Source organism: Rhodamnia argentea, chromosome 1, assembly GCF_020921035.1.
Source record: "Rhodamnia argentea isolate NSW1041297 chromosome 1, ASM2092103v1, whole genome shotgun sequence".
NCBI lineage: Eukaryota > Viridiplantae > Streptophyta > Magnoliopsida > Myrtales > Myrtaceae > Rhodamnia > Rhodamnia argentea.
Genome location: NC_063150.1, coordinates 10,275,788 through 10,293,602, shown reverse-complemented (window position 1 = coordinate 10,293,602; position 17,815 = coordinate 10,275,788). Strand labels below are relative to the sequence as shown.

The following is a 17,815-nucleotide window of genomic DNA, read 5'->3' as shown; positions in this document are numbered from 1 at the left end:
ATCAGCAAATTTGCTAATACTCATTATCTTCAATTTCGTCGTATAGGAAGTTCCTATAGCAATATTCGTGCAATAATGTCCCTCCTTTAGTGACATACTATTGGCAAAATTAATTCGGCATCTTTTCCCAACTATTTAGTATTTATTGGGGTAATATGCATCCTTGTTCTTACATTTTGCGATGTTGTTGCTTGAGTCGTCGTCGTCGTCGTTTCGTCGTTGTTATTATTATTCTTGCGAAGAGAACCTTATTAGCATAAAATTATTAAATATTGATATTGTGAAATCCTCACTGTTTTTGCCCCATTAGGTGCTTTATCAGTCTTTATTTGTGTTTGAACTAAGGACACGACTTCCTCCATTCTTGATTGGCAGATTAGAATCGAAGTTGGAGCAAGTCTCCTCCAACCAGAAATCGAGGAAAATATAGCCCTTTGAATTAAATTGTTGATTCGATAAAAAAAGATTAAATTGTCGCAGTCCGACCAAAAAAAAAAAAATTTAATTTGTTGCAGACTAAAATTTTTCACGGCTACCTGAACAATGTCAAGCTCTAGAGAGTCTTAGTACCAAGATCACTTTGAATAGCCTAGCTATAAGCTGAGCTAGAATAGCTCATCATGTGATTGGATTTTCCCATTTTACTTCCCGTTTTTCCCTCCTCCTCCTCCTCCTCCTCCTTCTTTTACCATCTTGCGACACATTTTCACCTTACTTAATGCCAAATGTTTAAGATGTTTGAAATTTGAAAATACCCAAATATTGATACGTAAATTTATATGTAAAATTTGATAATTGTTTATATTTCAAATTAACTTAGGATTCATTTAGGCGTCCGTTATCTTAGATATGAGGTTCAAGTTAGAAGGGTTTGAAACCCTCCTTATTATATATTGTGAAAATCGTGGTATGTGTATGGTGGTTTAGGGGGTGGCCGACTCCAATCAAACGTGTCTATAACGCGTAATTCTAGTTTCAAATTGTTTGAAAACATAATTTTGCTTCATTCACGTTTAATTGAACACTTGTTCTTCATGAATTCCCGTACCATTTCCGATATTCGAAAGAAAAAATCGTTCAAAAGATTCCAAAAACTCTTCCATTAAGAATAAATAAATCAATTCAAACAACCGAGCCTTGGCCGGCCTGCAGCCCAAAGCCTAGCCTTGTCCGGATTTTATTTATTTATTTATTTATTTTTGTGCTCAAAGCCTTGTCCGAAGCAGAAAACCTCAAATTACCATTATGTCAGCCATCCTTTTCATCTCCACATATTTTTTTTCCTCAAATCTCCCACACGTTTGTTCATCAATTTTGGTAATCTAATGTGAACCCCACGTACCATATCTTACACCAAAAAAAAAAAAACAAATTTAGGATTTCTGGTGATAGCAGTCCACCGTCTGTTCAAGTAAGACCCATTATAGAATTTGATGGGACGCCGCTCGAAATGACGATACCGCCCCTCGCCCGCCTCGGAGCAGAGCAGCCCCACGGCGGAGGGCAAAAGCGGAAATCCGAGGGACAGAAAATTCGTTATTGCGTGGAGGGAAAGTCAATTCCTAACGGTATCCATCCACCGACCACCGACTTGTCCGTAGAATTAAATTTCAAAGGAAAAAGATAAAATAAAATAAAGATAAACCAAAAAAAAAAAGGAAGAGGGAGCATCAATCAATCAAACCCTAATAAAGAAATCGCACGATACCGCAGAAAATATCCCGAGAAAATAATCTTTTTTTTTTTTCCTTGCGCTGGAATGACCTGACCCCGTCTTTTGTGTTTCTTTTCAAAACCCTTCTCGTCTTTCCAGTTCGCTCGGCCACGCACGGGCGGACAGACGCAGACCAACATCGCCACCGCCAAACCCCGTCTTAGAAAACTGCTCGGAGAAGTCCGGATGACGCAAAGGACCCGCTGCATGACCGCACGATCCGTCCGGTGCGATCGATACTGCTCGCTTATTTAAGGAAAAGGAACGACCCCCGGCTTACAGAAATCACCGAGATTTGTCGGTGATATTTTTTATGTGTTTTCCTCCCCTCCTGTTTCAATAATTAGCGACTTTGTTTTTTCGCGGAAGGAACGAGGGGAAATCAGGTCGTGGAATTCGACGTGTAGCCTCACCCGGATGACAACCTTAGCTGCCAAGATAGCAGGAGACTCCAAACAGAAGCCTTGCCCTCTTTTAACTTGGCGTGTCTCTTTCTCTCTCTTTGCCGTTTCTCTTCCATGAGAACTCGCCTTCTCTCTCTTCTGCATCACCTTCACAAAGTTTCGAACTTTCACCTTCAGCGAGATAAACTTTCCAAGACCCTTCTTGTTTTTCCTGTTTAGAAGCCGTTTTCATGGAGGCTGAAGGTGGTGGGGAGAGAAAAAGGGGCGTGGCGGCGGAGAGGGAGAGGCCCTACAAGGGAATAAGGATGAGGAAGTGGGGCAAGTGGGTGGCCGAGATAAGAGAGCCCAACAAGAGGTCGAGGATCTGGCTCGGCTCCTACTCGACCCCAGTCGCCGCGGCCAGGGCCTACGACACCGCGGTGTTCTACCTCCGGGGCCCGTCGGCGAGGTTGAATTTCCCGGAGCTCGCGGCAGCGGCGGAGGAGGAGGAGGAGGAGGTGGGAGGAGGAGGCGACATGACGGCGGCAACCATAAGGAAGAAGGCGACGGAGGTCGGGGCACGGGTCGACGCCGCGCTGATAAGCCGGGAGCTGAAGCCAGAGACGGCTAACGATAAGGTGGGGGACGATCAGTTCAAGAAGTGTGTTGGGGTTTTGGAGAAGGTTGATCTGAACAAGATGCCGGACGATCCTGAGGACTCGTGATGATCACCGCGGGTGCGTGCATGCACTCGGGTTCAGGTCAGCCTTCTGCATGCGGCTGTGAAGGAGTTTAGATGCTACTTGCTAGTAATTCAGATGAGTTAGATTAGTCCATAGCACCTCTAATTAAATCTTATTAGCCCTTCTTAGTTAAACTTTTGGGATCTGATCATCAAAGAATTTTGATGGTGTAAGCGGAAAAAAGAAGAAGGCGAAATGTAAATTAGTCAGCTGGGGTTTGATGCAGGGCCATCTTCTTCCTCCTATGCTTGTCGTCTCTTTCTTCATTGGTCATGATTTTGTCTGGAGTAATATAGTCTCTAGAGGGAGAGTAGAGAGAGAGAGAAGAATGGCCTACCAAGGAGCAGTTGGAAGCAAAGTGGGCATGCCTTGAACTGCTAAAAGCAGAAAGGGATGTGAGAAGACCTTTTGCAACTGCTGCTAATGATGAGTTGTGGGCACAGGTTGGAGTATGGGGTTGAGTTCCTGCTGCAAACCCCAGATTTTGTCTGTCTTCTTTTTGTTTCTTGACCTATATTTGCAAGGAGATGTTGTGCCAAATTTGAATAACCCGGGCCATATCAAACACGTCAAACGAAAATTCGCCGCGGCGATCCGATCAGCGACTGTCTTCGTGTCTCTAGCATTTTTCGAATCGAAAACTTGGTACATTTATAAGATTTAGCTCCCGCGATCGCAACATCAGATCGGTGTGTGTTGTGGGCCACTTGACCTAAATGGTTTTGGAGAAGATATAAGGTAAAGATTATGATTGAGCTCAGCATAGCACTGTAACAAATGTCGGACTTCATATGTTTCTGCTATGGGGTCTAATTGTGAACCTTGCTCTTCCTTGATGTCTCAGAATATATTTGTGGAGGATGTACCCTTCATATTAAAGTGGAGGGAAGATCCAATCAACAACATAATCTGTAACAAAAGTTTCTGGCTGTTTTGCTGTTTTACGAAAATTTTCGAATACGATGAGAACATGGTATTGAATTCAGTATGAAACAACATGAGACAATCCTCTCGACTTTCAAAAAGTGTAATCAATCCAAAAAAAGGCAACCACAACGCAAATTGTGATTATTTGAATACGCATTATACCTGAGCAACAGAGATTTTCCCGATTTGGTGGGTCCTTTAGTAGGTCAGTTGTTCGCATCGAAAACGAAAGCAGCAGCAAATGTTTTGTTTCTCGTTCAACAATGGATAGCTTTAGACCGGACAGGAAGGTTTCAACCAAGCATTTGCCTTTTACTGTGCAAGTGATCCGAGTACTGTTGTTAGTTGCTGGTGTTTGAAACAGGAGCATTGTCATTATCATGATATCGCCGGCCGTTGAGCGCGAATGAATTGAACATATATCGCGGTATCCTCGGATAGATTTGGGGCCAAATTCCCTTAAAGAGCACCAACTTATGAGTAATGTGCCAAGAAGAGAAGGCATCGAGTTCTTTACTCAAGATCCAAAGCTGGCACCTACTAAGCTGCCGTCCACTTCCGACTATTAGAAAATCGACACGACCAAAACTCACGGACGCTGCTGACCTGAATCGCCGAGCGAGAGACCACATTGTTCACGAGGCCCTTTGATTATAGTCGTGAGTTTGGCTTCATCACGCGCTGGCCGATGGGGGGAAAAATCCGAGAATGAATTATCGATTTGGGTGATCCGTTGCTCTTTCTAGGATTGAACATAATCCAGCTCTGCTCCTTGGAGCAATCTCTTAAAGTCCTATTGTAGTTTCATGAATGTGACGGTCAGTCTCCAGCCCAATAGTGCCCTTCAGCAACGTCCATGAGGTACAGAGTCTGCATCTGCTGACAGGTTGTTAGCTTTTTAAGGTTCATGGACACCAGCTTAGCAGGTGCCAAGGTTAGACCTCGGCTAGAAATTGATGCTTTATCTTGGCACATCCAAAAGTTGGTGCGGGGTCAAAACAATTTTGTTCGACCAAACAAAAAAAACAATAAATTTGTGCTTGCGTACGGAATTTGGTCATTTGATTGAAACTACCAATCTTACGAGCAAATTGCCGGTCGTCACCAACGTCGTCAAAAATCGCTATTCAAATCGTGAAATCATACAATCTGAAACAATTTCGCCCGCCCTCAATATCGGGGAATTAGTCAAATCGTAGTTAATCACTCGTTGGATCGGTCATGTCAATGAAATCTCGCAACTAGATTGATTTAGGATCAGCCTTGATGAAGAAGTAGATAAAAGAACAGACGATGATTTGCGCCAAAGTTGCTAGTTAGTGATTGTGTTTTTGTTGTTAATGCGCTGTTAAGTCTTAATTGGATTGCCGCTTGCTATTCCTTCCCTATTTCTTGTTTGAACAGTGCTAGGAACAATAAACTAAAACCGACTTATACTTTCGTTAGGTTCACACTGTAATCACTACTAATTCCAATATTGTCCAGCATATTCATGACTTAAAATTACATGGGTGAACTTCCAAGGTTACTTGTACTGGTAGTAAGTCCACATTTTGACAACCTTGGTTTTTACAAATTCTTACCCAGAGCAACCCAACCCCTTCTGACTGAATTCGCAATGACATTTCCCAATTCCATGCATACTTCCACGAGCTCCCAGATCTTCAAAACTTGGGGAAAGGTATTCATCCGTTATTCATCTTCCAACATATAAAAGATTTAGAACCATTTCGCTAATCTCATGCTCTTACTAAGACCAGCTACAAGGTAGGAAAACCCCATGCCTAAGCTCAACAAGCAGACCAAGGCTAGGAGATCGATTAGTCCTACTTCCGTTCAGCCGCTACCAACTTCGGCAGTGCTTTCAAGCTAAGAACTGTCATTATCTTTCTTTTACCTTTCTTTTTGTCTTTCAGGAATACTAACCAAGAACACTGCACGTGGTGACTAACACTTGTCAATTCTGCGTTGATACTCATATATATATTTATATGATTCCAATCAGCTCAGTTCCTATTATACAAATCAATACTTGATAAGTAGAAGCAGCATTGCTTTTTGACCTGCGAGAGAAACCCAATCCTCCTGTCCAACCCAGCTGCCTCAAATGCTTCAATTGATCACCAGGTACTAAAGCTTACCTTCATTGGCACGTTTTATATGAAGGGCAGCTCTTACAACATTCCCTCTAGTGATGATGCCGACCTTCATAACAAGAAACTGGGTCAATAAAACCAGAAACCATGATCAATACGACATATTGAGAGGCAGCAAATGGTCTATTACCAGCTTTCCCTCCGCATCTACAACTGGAAGTCGACGATATTTTGTTTCAAGCAATATCCTGACATTGAATGCATGGGGGGAAAAGTTAAAAGGATAAAACACAAACAAGAGGAAGGAGGATTCAAGGACAAGATATAGACAGAACCTGGCAGCATCCTCGAGATTTGTGGTCTCACAGACAACAACAGGAGCCGGTGTCATCAAATCACCAACCACTTGCCCATTGGTCTTGCTGAGCAACTTCTGCACTTCATTGAAGGTCTGCAAGATCATTGTCAACAGATATGTATATCATCAGGTGCTCCAGAGGTAAATATGAAAGACAGTTTCTGCATATTAGCAGCAGCAATTGCTCAAAAACTGCTTCGTGTATACCCTACATCAATGATGGAACCGGGGAGGGTCTGATGGGGGCAGTCGTCACAACTGACCACAAGGTGCTCGGTTGAAAGTTTTTATAATTAAATACTGTACTATGAAATTTGATGCTAAGTTTCTTTGTTTCACCTAATGAACTGAAATATTCTGAAAACTTTATCTACTCTCCCTGCCCAGTGAAGATTTCACGTCCACCACAACCCTATACTGCTATATGCTTAAACTTACATCATCCTTAAACGAAAAGCTCTTACTCACTTTCCATGTGCTGTCAACTTCAGGGAACATGCTGTTGTCAGCTCGCCCAGCACCTAATGAATATGTGCATATGACATCAGTCACTCATTAAATTCACGAAGCATCGAAACATCTGCAGATAGTCAACTTTCTACAAACAACCACTGTTGCTAAGTCGAGATTCAAATCGCAAATCGTAAACCTCATTTTCTGAATTATCAATGGTTACATTCAGTAAGAACTCCAAAATACACATTTCTTACTAAAATTAAGCTATAAATTGCAAAAAAGCACATAAAAAGCATGTTATAGTAGATACGATTGAGAAAATTGTACCCAAAACTGATACTGCTGTATTTTCAATAGCCAATTTAACTTCTAACTTCTGAATATTATAGAGGTGCAAAATTAACAAGAGGCCTCGAACACTTAAAAAAGGAAAAAAACTGTCAACCACATTTTAAAACCTCTACATACACAATAGTGGGGACTTAGTTATAGTCTATTTAAGCCAGCTAAAAAGACAAGACCAATCTTAAATACTCAATTTGTGACTCTTGTCCAAGCATGCGATTTAAACAACCAAAATAGGATGTCAGAGCCGAATCGTACAATTCACTTACGATCATGCACTCTTACGATTGACAAGTGCAAGACAAATTGTTCGAAGGGTCCCCTCAAGCAAATCGTGCAATTGGAATCGTGAATCAGAAACTAGTAAAAATTAGGCACCAAAAACAATAATCACAGAAGTCCAGCAGAATCATTCCCAACTCAAAGAGAGACCATCTATGCACGGCCATATAGAGTTACAAATATTACACCCATATGAGAGGAACTAGTAAGTTAAGTATTTGATAGTTTTACAGATCATCCCATGGCTTTGATTTTGCTCTCTTGATTTAAGAATATCATCAAGTCCCCTTGAATACCGCATTGGCAGTACCTCCTGTCATTTTTCCTTTGATCAAATTAAGGTACAGGCATTGTAGAAACATCATAGATGCAGAACAATACGATTTCAGATATTCTTTTTGCAACAATTATGTTTTCTGAATCTGTTGCAACCGAGTTTCCTGTGAATACTGTTGACTTTGAAATGCTTTATAATAAAAAAAAAGGAAGCTCAATACTGAGTTAACATTGTGCCAAATATATATATACCGAGTTAACATTACACCACTGATGCCAAATGCAGTTTGTGTTATTACACTTGTCAGACTTAAAACATTAAACGTAAAGGAGAGAAAACACAGAATGCCAACAGCTAAGAAGGACCTCATGAAATTGCTAATGATACACAAGAATTTTGAGAAGTCTCCTAAAATGTCTAATAAAGGCCACAAATATATATATATATATATATATATATATATATCAATTGTACCTGATATAGAGTCCAAAGCTAACAAATCATAATCAGAAACAAGACCAACCTGCCAAAGAAAACCATTCATCAGCATTTATCATGGGTATCTAATGAATAACCCATCACAGGGAACTGAGGTCACAGAATGAGCAACCAAACTTCAAAGACAGATCAAAATAGTAGCAAAAAGGCAGAATGTCAGACATGTTATACACAGAAAAGTGCTGATTGTTAACTATAACGAGAAGAAGGAAATAGATTAATAATTAGAAGTCGAAGATTTGCTGTAAAGCAGCTAGCAGCTACAGCATACTTGGGAAATGAGGGGAGCAAAAATGGGTACAGAGAACAAATAAATGATTTTTGAAGCCTATTTAAGCTAGCAGAACCACTAGGCATGTGGGTCAACAAGATCAGGAAACACACCACGCCCTGCTCTCTCGGAATCCAATTGAACCTAGCTTATCTGCAAACAAAAATATGGTGCCAACCCTTACCAACTAAGCACAACTTTTAGTTTGATTAAAGCACCTCAAAACTTGACTTCTAAAAATATACATGGCAATGGGCTTCTGATCAGTGAGCAGCAATATTCAAATCAACAAGGCCACAATAAATGAGAAGGAAAGAACAAGAAGTATACCAATTTCCAGTCATCATCAACTACAGGAAAACCAGTGATTCTGTTCTCCACAAGCATCTCCAATGCTGATAAAACAAGATGAGTGAAAATCCCGACTTCTTCAAAATTTCCAGAAACATCATATTCAGAGATACCTTCATCTACAGTTGTATATGGCTTTACCACATGCAAATCCTCCTTTCTTGTCATGAAGTCACCAACAGTGTATATGCTACTTTTTGGCTGGATGATTAAGAAAACAAATATGTAAATATGCAGAAATTCTAGGATGATACATGACATGAGCCATCTTATTGGATTGTATGACTCCAAAATGCACTTGCCGAAGACATGGCAAACCATAATGAATTCTGAAAATGCAGCGTACTTCACATGGACTAAAACATTCATGTCTAGCAGAAAGAGGACCAGATACAAACATTAAGGGATTCACTATGTTCATCTACTATGGAACTTCTTTTCCCATGTCACACCTCACAAGGTAGATTGACAGGCAGGGTAGTGCCTTTAATCATGCATTAGTAACAATCAAAGATGAAAATAAAATTATGAACAGAACATTTGCAAATATAGCAAAAGCTAAAGGATGTGAGAAGATCCCTATATCTCTCCTGTTTTCATAGTTTCTCCTACCAGATAACAGCATGAATGAACTAATTCCATGAAACTCTGATGGTCATCATGGGAAAGCTAGAGATGGAATATCCAAGATGCCTCTTAGGAAGATGCTTGCTTTGAAAACTTTCTTTCTTTAATAGGTAAATGTGTGTTTTAGAAACTATATTCCAATTTTTTCAACTTTTTTAAGTTCTGCATTAATCCTCTGTGCATGGTGCTACAGTAGTTCTACCCAATTCCCGCAACCTAAGGATTAGAAGCCCAACTCGACTGACGCCTAGAAGTTTGAAGATACGACTCCAATCAATAAGCCAAAGAAAAGAGCAATGGGGGCTCTAAAACAACAAACCAAACCAGAAGGAGATTTCTCAGCAACAAGATCTCACGGAAAATAATGGGAGCTAACTCTATGTTTCCAAAGACAGTACAAGCAGAACATACGTATACCTTGAAGAATCTCAGGCATGATATGAAAAAAGGGATGCAGACACAACAGCATCCATCTTAATCACATGAACGAAAAAAAAAAAGGGAACACCTCACCCAAGTGAGTTATGGACATGATTGATTGAATTGCGGCACCTAGACCAAAGCATCCAATTACTGATTTCTAGCAAAACTGTGCAAGCTAGGTGCTCAATCTTCTCAAGATCAATGAAATGCCGCTAGGGATAGTCCAAAATTCTGCTACTTATACACTGATGTATTCAACTGATTCTGTTCCTCTTCCAAGAGAAAAATGGGCATAACCTCTGGTATGGGATCAAAGCATGACACAAAAAGCTTCCAGAAGTGATCACAAAGTATGCAAAAATTAATTGTAGCTTATTGTTCTATTTGTGCTCCAACATGTAATATAGAAATATTCCTGCTCTCAGCTGCAAAAGCCATCACGGCACAGCAACTGCAGACAACATTTACCAGAGGAAACCATCATTAGCGATGCGTGCAATTCCGATTGCTCACCGAGAGACATACTAATCCCTGGAATGCAATGTCATACGATCATAACCGCAACAAGAGACTCGACTTCCTAACCAACACCAGCAGCTCAAACTCATCTGAGGATGCACATCACAAGCACATTCCACCAAAGAATTACAAAGCACAAAAACATCAAGAGATTCCAAACCGATTGCAAGTGCGAAGTACTAGAAACACAAAATGGGGGAGAGAGAGAGACAGAGAGAGAGAGAGAGAGAGAGAGCGAACCGGCACGGGATTAGCAGTGAGAGTGCCGCTGGCGGCGACGGCCGGGGATTTGCAGAGACCTAAAGCCCGATTCGCGGAAATCGAAGCCGGATGGGGAAGAAGGCAGAGTCCGGAGGAAGGAACGACGGACGGCAGCTGATGAATCAGACAAGCGGCGGAGCGAAGGCGCGAGAGAGACGGCGAGAGCGACTGAGAGAGAGCTGCGTCCATCGTTGACGAACGACTCTGCCTTCTTCGTAGTCGATGAAGTGAGAAAGAGAGGGAGAGGTTCTCTGGTTTCCGCCGGAGTTCGGAGAAACCGTCGTGAACCGACAGCCCGAAGGACAAGATTTTATACTTTATTTATTTATTCATTTATTTTCGGTTTATCTTTTTGCTCGAGGAAAAATATGTTTTAGCGGCCGACTCTGCGGGGGCGACGGCGCCAATGCTGCCTCCAATTTGTCTCCAAACAGTCATGACTTCGGCCTGATGGATCCACCATGCGGTCAATTAATCAATCTTCGTATTTTATTTTTTTATTGATCAATAACAAACCATTATGAAAAATAATTATCATAACGTATCGAAAAATCACCGTAACCGTACGAATTTCTTTCATCGTACCATTAAATCAGATGATCTTATAGGATGCACAATTAAGAAAATTCATTTAATTGTTCATTTTTTGGTGTGAAATTATGTCGATGTAAGATTGGCTTATGTACTCCATCAAAATACTTCATCTTATCTTTTGTCTACATGGGCGATTTGCAAATTCAAAAGAGCTACTAATTATGTACATAATTAGGACAAATGATGGAAGTAGGGATGTTGCCGAACATAACTCAAATATTTTAGACGCCCACGAAAGAAATAATCTATACTCCACATAAGCATATTATTTAGACGTACTTCCATTTCCGGTGTCAATAACGTGAGACGATTAAACGATTTAGTTGGAGCGCACGAGTGGCTCAATAGAAGAAGCAAAAATCGTCATTACAAACAAGTCTAAACTAAGCATTGCTAAATACTTACGATCGAGCACGGGATGGATAAACATCACGTCTTTTGCATGCATGACTGCTAAAAGGCCTTCGTTTTGCGCTTGAGGTGTAGGGTTCTGTTTTGTTGTGACCGAGGAGAAGATGAGCGGGGAAGTACGTACACTGAATGAACTTATCAAGACGTCTAACAGAAGCATCAATTCTGTGCTTAAGATAAAGTTAAGATGGCCCGGAGGAAGACGTGGAGGAGATTTTTTCTCGATATTGCCCCGTGTTTCTTCGAGGGGCGGACTATTGATTATATTAAGAAAGTTCTTGACGGTTGTAATTTCGATATGGCTATTGAAGTACCAATTCTTGTTGAGAAGTCCTCGACAGGTGAAGAGAAAGAAGATGTGTTGTTACTTGAGGTTTGAAGTTTGAACCCAGAAGATGTGTTTTCAGTCTCTCTCCCTTCGCCCCTTTTTTTTAACTTATCTTGATATGGATGTTACCTGCAAACCAGGAAATCCAAACATGAGAAAAGAGCACGTTCTTATCGCCGGAAGATAGATGGCAGAATGATCATGCCATGGTTGAGAGGGTTCGATAACTTCCCGTGATACCTCAGGACATGAATGAGGAATTCTAGGATTAGTTGGATTGGAGGGCGGAGTTGAGCTCGACCTCTCTGGCAAGGTCCGCCCGGAAGGTGATTTGGTATACAAGATGCTTCTATTCGTTAGGAATGGACCATGCGTATCTCCCGCGTAGTGCACTGTGGGAAGTAGAAAACGATATGGGGGTCTGGCTCCAGGACAATCAGTCACTGGTGTTAAATTTGGTTTATCGGGACTGTCCTGAACCAGCAAACTCAGAGAATACATTGATGCAGGAAGATGGTCCGAGTCAAAACAGATCTAGATCAAGATGATCAACTGATACAACTGGAGGGTCAAATGGGTAGAGCCAGTGATAGCCGAACATTGTCGAGAGGAAAATTATAAGCTCATACTCCTAAAAGGCGGAGGAACCATGGCTACTGTGGCCGTGAGTTCTACTGCACCAGAGACTATGGCGGCGTTGGCTTGCGACTCTTGCTGTCGGATCGATCACCAGCGATTCATCTTTTGTCATCATTTCTAGCTGAACTTTCCATCTGTCGCGTGCCTGCGTCCTTCAAAGGTAAAAATCGCTGTGAAATGCTGGCTACCTTATCATGCTACTGGCATGGCATCAGCTCATCAAGAGAAAATGCTGGTGGCGAAAATTCTCGGAGAGCGCGTGGCTTTCTCCCCTCCCTCCATATGGTGTAAGCCGGAGCATACAGAGCGTCAAATTAGGTGGATGGATGTCTCAAGACTGCCGCAGAATGACCATCATCATGAATAGAGAGGAGCGTCCGAGTCAAACCAAAAATCAGACCACAGCCCGAATCAAATAAAAGGTTCCGTGCGTTTTCGTTCGGTCCGCTGAAATTTTATGATAGTAGATCTATTCTTGAAGAGTGAGAGTGTGTCTCTAGCTATAAAATTTACTTATTATTTATTTTCTAGTATTTACTTTTTCTTTTTTGTAGTTATTTAGGAGCTTAAAATTATTCTATAAATATTTGGAGTATTATCATAATTAATGAATAAAATACTTCTTTCAATATAAAAAAAATGGGACAATGAAAAAATAAAATTTTTGCCTATCAAATTGTAATGGTTCAGTTCGATTCGATTCGAATAGGTTCTTGTATCCCTCTCGAGTGGATGGCCACCGGCTGAAACATTAATATGATATTAATGATTTCCTATGGACCTATGCTTACGATCTCCCCTAAATCGAGGAGCCCTTCACGCTCCATGTCTCCTTCGAATCGCTTCTTCTCGTCTACTTCGTTACAGTTCTGTGAAATCCGCCATTGACTGAGAACCCCCAGGTAAGTATGCCCTCCTCTCTCTCTCTCTCGTTACTTCTTATTGATGATGGGGACAGCTGCCCCACTCTTCCACACATAACGTCGCCGCCGCTGCAAGGCTGTCGATTCGAAGCAAGGCCGCGGCTCTCACCGCGTGTGCCCGGCGACGGGGGCCACTAACCCTCTCTTCAAATTGGGTAGGGTCGCGGCCCTCTCCGTCGTAGTGGAGAGGTCCAGCGACCTTCACAGGCGAGTGGCGAGGCCGGAGACAGACTTCGACCTCGCTTCCCTCGGCTTGGTGGTCGTCGAGACACTATCTCTGTGTCTTTGTAAGCATGCCAATCAAGCCTTACCTTAATACACATGGTGGCATCTCAGAATGCCCTGATCCTATCTGGGTATGCTTCTTACTGTTCAAAATATATGCATAGCTTACTCCATGTATTACTTGCAAGACGGAATTGTCCCTCCTCTGAAGCATGTCTTCCGGGACAAGCTCCAAGCCCCGAGCAGCAGCGGAGGAAGGCAGAGAGAATTAGGCGGAACAAGAAAAGAAGGCCTCTCCATAACCACTGTAATTCTTTAAACTCTCCTACCAATCAAAGCATCAAAATCATGTCCTCTCAAGATGGTTCTAGTTCTATGAAGTTCTATTTCACGGAATTGAAAGTTTTTTTCTGGCGAAATGGGGAAGGTTGGCCATGACTAACTTGTTCAGGCAAATTTTTGCTTCATGTTCTCTGCTACAAGATGCAAATGGTGGAGGCTTTTGGGACAGTGGCATGGAGGGCTTTGAGAGTGAGGAGGTGGGGAAGAGTGAAGTGTGGGAGGGGGTGGGATCTACCACAATAGATGGCATAGATTGGCACTGAAGTGAAAGCTGTTGATTATGTTTTGATCTTGTTAATTTGCAATGCCTTCAGTTCTCTCTTTTCTTATTCTAGTTTCAGCATGTATCCTTCGTTAGCATATCAAGCATACTTTAACAATAGAAAGCGATGCCTCCACCATCTATTGTTTCATTTACGCAGAGATCTGAAGAATTAGGCAGAGCAGAGGAATGCGTTGAAAAAGCAGGAAAAAGACCCTGAACTTGAAGTCGCTGCTGACCAGTAATTTCTTGCCTCCGTCCAATTTCTTTTTCTGCATTTTATTTTTCTTGCTTCTACCTCATATTGGGGATGAGGTTTAGTAACCTTGATTGATTTGTGCAACTGGGCTTTGGACATTTGGATATGGCATGTTTCCGTTGATGCCTTTTAATGATAGAGACCAACAAGCTTGATCTCATATTTTTGTTATACTGGACTCCACCGCAAAGGTAGGCATACCACTAACATAATCTTGCCTTTGCTAGCGTTAAAGCAACTAAATAACTTCTGATAGGATAAGTTGCTCGTGGCTGGGTTGAGTGACTTAAGCGTTGGATGCTGCAATATGTTAAGCAAAGAAATTGTTTGCATTGGTGACAATGTGCCATTTGAATTGTACAGACTGCTAATGACAAACAACACAGGATGGACTTTGTTGTAGACCTATCACGAGATAGTTGACCTAGAGCCATGATATATTGTGACAACCTCTCTGAATGACTGCAAGTAAAACCAATGCTTTGAAAACTCGACTTTCGATAGTGGTGCTTCTATTGTTTTGCTTTATTTGATCTTTCAAATGACCTATGTTATTTGAATATAAGATTAAGTACCTTGTCTTTGTCTCCCTTATTTTCTTATTCTGTTACATGACTTGGCACTTTTGATAGATCGGCCATTAGATCGTGCATAGAGCTTCTGGGGAGAGGGGAGAGGAGGGGAGGGGGTTGTCTTTGTTGGTTTTTATGATGATGCCCTTGATGTAACACAAAAAGAATCAGAGCTGGGTATTGATTGACGAACTTGGAGATTGTTACTTGTTAAACCATTTTCTTATTGAGATTTTGAGAGTGATGGTAGTTGGGTAGTCACAGCATTGTCAGTCGGTTTTGTTGGCTTGCTGCTGTGACGGTGATGTATATCTTTTACAGCCAGAAGGGATTGATAATGCACTCATACTGGTCTCAAGTTTTGCTGTGCATGTATGTTGGCTCTTACATCAACATGTTTTGTTTCTACTACAGTGTCTTGTGTCTCTATGTGATTTCTTATTCTGCTTTTGAACCATTTTATATGCTGGTTTCACTCAGAAAGATGTTTACAGTTCTGTTTTGGGGTCCCCCATTATCGTGATTCTAACTGTTAGCTTTTGACTTTTTTTATACTTCAACTCCTAATGATGGCCAGAAGTTAACCTTGAGGATTGTTATCTGCCCTTGCTGCTCCTGCACTCCCTTCACACCTCTTGACCGCATAGATTGCAAGTTCTCACAACATCATCCACCAGTCAAAACTATAACCCACGCAAAATGGGACTCGCAACCTTTCACAATCCTTTTAAGCACCCAAAAGTTCCTGAACGAGCACGTCGTCGAAACCCAGCCATACAACATTGAAGCAGAAGATCCCTTCCACGAATCCTCTGTATGTCATCGCTCTTCATAGTCGTAAGGCTCCAGTTTTCATTGTAAAACTTACTGTTGTTGGTGGCGCGAAGCAGCATATGTCCCACAGAAATTAAAAAAAAAAAAAAAGAAGGTATTTGGAAGAGGGATAAAAAAGATTTGTAGGTGCAAAGAAGAGAGAGAGAGAGAGATGGAAGCTTTTTAAGGGAGAACTAAGACTTTTGGTCCTGGTAAATGTAAAGTCATCAATGGATTCTCACTTCTCCATGCACAAATTAGGGGCGTGAAGTTTCGGATTCCTTACGGGTTTCACCTCAAATCTATCCATCAGAACAGGTTTCTCATTTTTTTTAAAGCTAAATCTACCCGTCATACATTGGAATATGAACCTATCATTTCACATGTTCTAGGGTCGATTTCAGAGTACTCGAGAACCCGTCAATTTCTTTTCTTTTCTTTTTTTCCTTTGTAATTAAGTAAAATGAGAGTAAATGATACAACTACTAAGGCGAAGTAAATGTTAGCGGTTTCGGGTTTCGTACAGGTTACATTTAGAATTTGAAATCAACCCATTGAAATAAGTTCCTCATTTTTTGTAACCTGAAACCTAAAAATTTGTTTGACTCTAGATTATACACTCATCATCGGACGCCATAAAATATTGTAAGATTATGCGAAGACATAGACCAAGAAAAACACAACAATTTATTTCAGGATTAGGTTCCAAGTTCCAGGTTCTAAGTTCTAGATAATGAAACCTGAAACTTACCCGTTGAAACAACTTGGAATCTATTCTACATAACTTGGAACCTAGAATCGGACTTGTTCCCACAGGTTCCGATTCTGGGTTCCTAGTTTTACCTTGAAGCCATGCTCACTCCTAACACAAACCGACATTTTGGATGAACCAAATAGACCCACTTTAATAATTGCAATTTATAGAAGCTTAAACAATTGGGAAAAAAATTTTGACCAAAAAAATAACAATGGGGAAAATTATCAAAAAAGTCTTAAACTTATTTTATTTTTACTAATTCAATCGTAAACCTTTTAATTTTGTTAATTCAATCATAAACATTTACATTTGTGCCAATTTAGTCCTAAATTTTTTGTTTTGTGCCAATTTAGTGCATCCGGCCAACTTTAGCCGACCATCGTCGACATGGTTGCCGGCCTGCGCCGATGTGGATGCCGACGTTGACATGGAAATTTTTTAATAATATTTTGTTAATATTTTTTAGAATTATTTTTCTTTTCATTTTTTTCGCTTTTTGTTTCCTTTCTTGTTCCTCTAGCTAGCGGCTAGAGCCAGCAAGATCAACCTCGTCCAACTAGCCCTAGCCTTAGGCGAAACTTGCCCGGCCGTGGCGAGGTTGCGAGGCCAAACCTCGCCCGGATCCGTCATCCAAGAAGGCAATAGATTGATCAAGCATAAGTCAAGGGTCCTCACTCGGTGGAGCGAGAGGATCAACAGAGGGACAGAGCTAGTGAAGGTGTTGTGGCCGAGGAGGAGGGTCTTGAGGTTGACGAGGCTAGAAAGGTCGGGGATTAGGCCGATGAGTGAGTTGTTCTGGCGGCTTAGGACTCGGAACTAGTCGAGGCGAGTCGATGAGTTGGGAGAGAGCTCGCCGCCGAGCTTGAGCCTTCGAGGACGAGACTCCCGTGCTAGATCCGGGCCAAGTCTAGCCTCGGCCGACAACGGCGAGGGAATCATTCCGTTGGCTTAGGATTCGGGCTAGTTGAGACGAGTTAGTGAGTTGGGAGAGAGCTCGTCATTAAGCTTGAGCCCTTCGAGCACGAGACTTGCATGCCGGATCTAGATGAGGTCCGGCCTCACCATGGCCGGGGGAGGCCGACCTTTGCCTAACGCTGGCGACTAGCTAGAGGAAGAAGAAAGGAAAAATAAAGAAAATAAAATAATAAAATAATAATTC

General features: G+C 41.5%; 3 protein-coding genes across 4 annotated transcripts; 2 read left to right on the top strand and 1 right to left on the bottom strand.

Annotated features, from left to right (window-relative positions):
- Nucleotides 1-1,763: 1,763 nt before the first annotated feature.
- On the top strand, nucleotides 1,764-3,386 carry LOC125312798 (ethylene-responsive transcription factor ERF011-like). Its single transcript, XM_048272342.1, has one exon. The coding sequence runs from the start codon at nucleotides 2,349-2,351 to the stop codon at nucleotides 2,820-2,822; it is 474 nt and encodes a 157-aa protein (XP_048128299.1). The 5' UTR covers nucleotides 1,764-2,348; the 3' UTR covers nucleotides 2,823-3,386.
- A 2,329-nt stretch (nucleotides 3,387-5,715) lies between these two features.
- LOC115740317 (CBS domain-containing protein CBSX1, chloroplastic) lies at nucleotides 5,716-10,840 on the bottom strand. Its single transcript, XM_030673804.2, has 8 exons — nucleotides 10,511-10,840; nucleotides 8,815-8,902; nucleotides 8,681-8,745; nucleotides 8,056-8,104; nucleotides 6,690-6,742; nucleotides 6,199-6,314; nucleotides 6,054-6,111; nucleotides 5,716-5,972 (listed from the first exon to the last, which is right to left on the bottom strand). Exons 1-8 carry the CDS (start codon nucleotides 10,718-10,720, stop codon nucleotides 5,898-5,900), a joined length of 714 nt encoding a protein of 237 aa, XP_030529664.1. The 5' UTR covers nucleotides 10,721-10,840; the 3' UTR covers nucleotides 5,716-5,897.
- Nucleotides 10,841-13,603: 2,763 nt separating this feature from the next.
- LOC125312801 lies at nucleotides 13,604-14,485 on the top strand. 2 transcript variants are annotated; one of them, XR_007196871.1, is made up of 2 exons: nucleotides 13,604-13,958; nucleotides 14,416-14,485. XR_007196871.1 is itself a non-coding variant. In XM_048272357.1 (2 exons), exons 1-2 carry the CDS (start codon nucleotides 13,748-13,750, stop codon nucleotides 14,254-14,256), a joined length of 333 nt encoding a protein of 110 aa, XP_048128314.1. In that variant the 5' UTR covers nucleotides 13,604-13,747; the 3' UTR covers nucleotides 14,257-14,392. The 2 variants fall into 2 exon arrangements, 1 of the variants encoding a protein (XP_048128314.1); XM_048272357.1 differs by lacking the exon at nucleotides 14,416-14,485 and adding an exon at nucleotides 14,135-14,392.
- The last annotated feature ends 3,330 nt before the right edge of the window (nucleotides 14,486-17,815 follow it).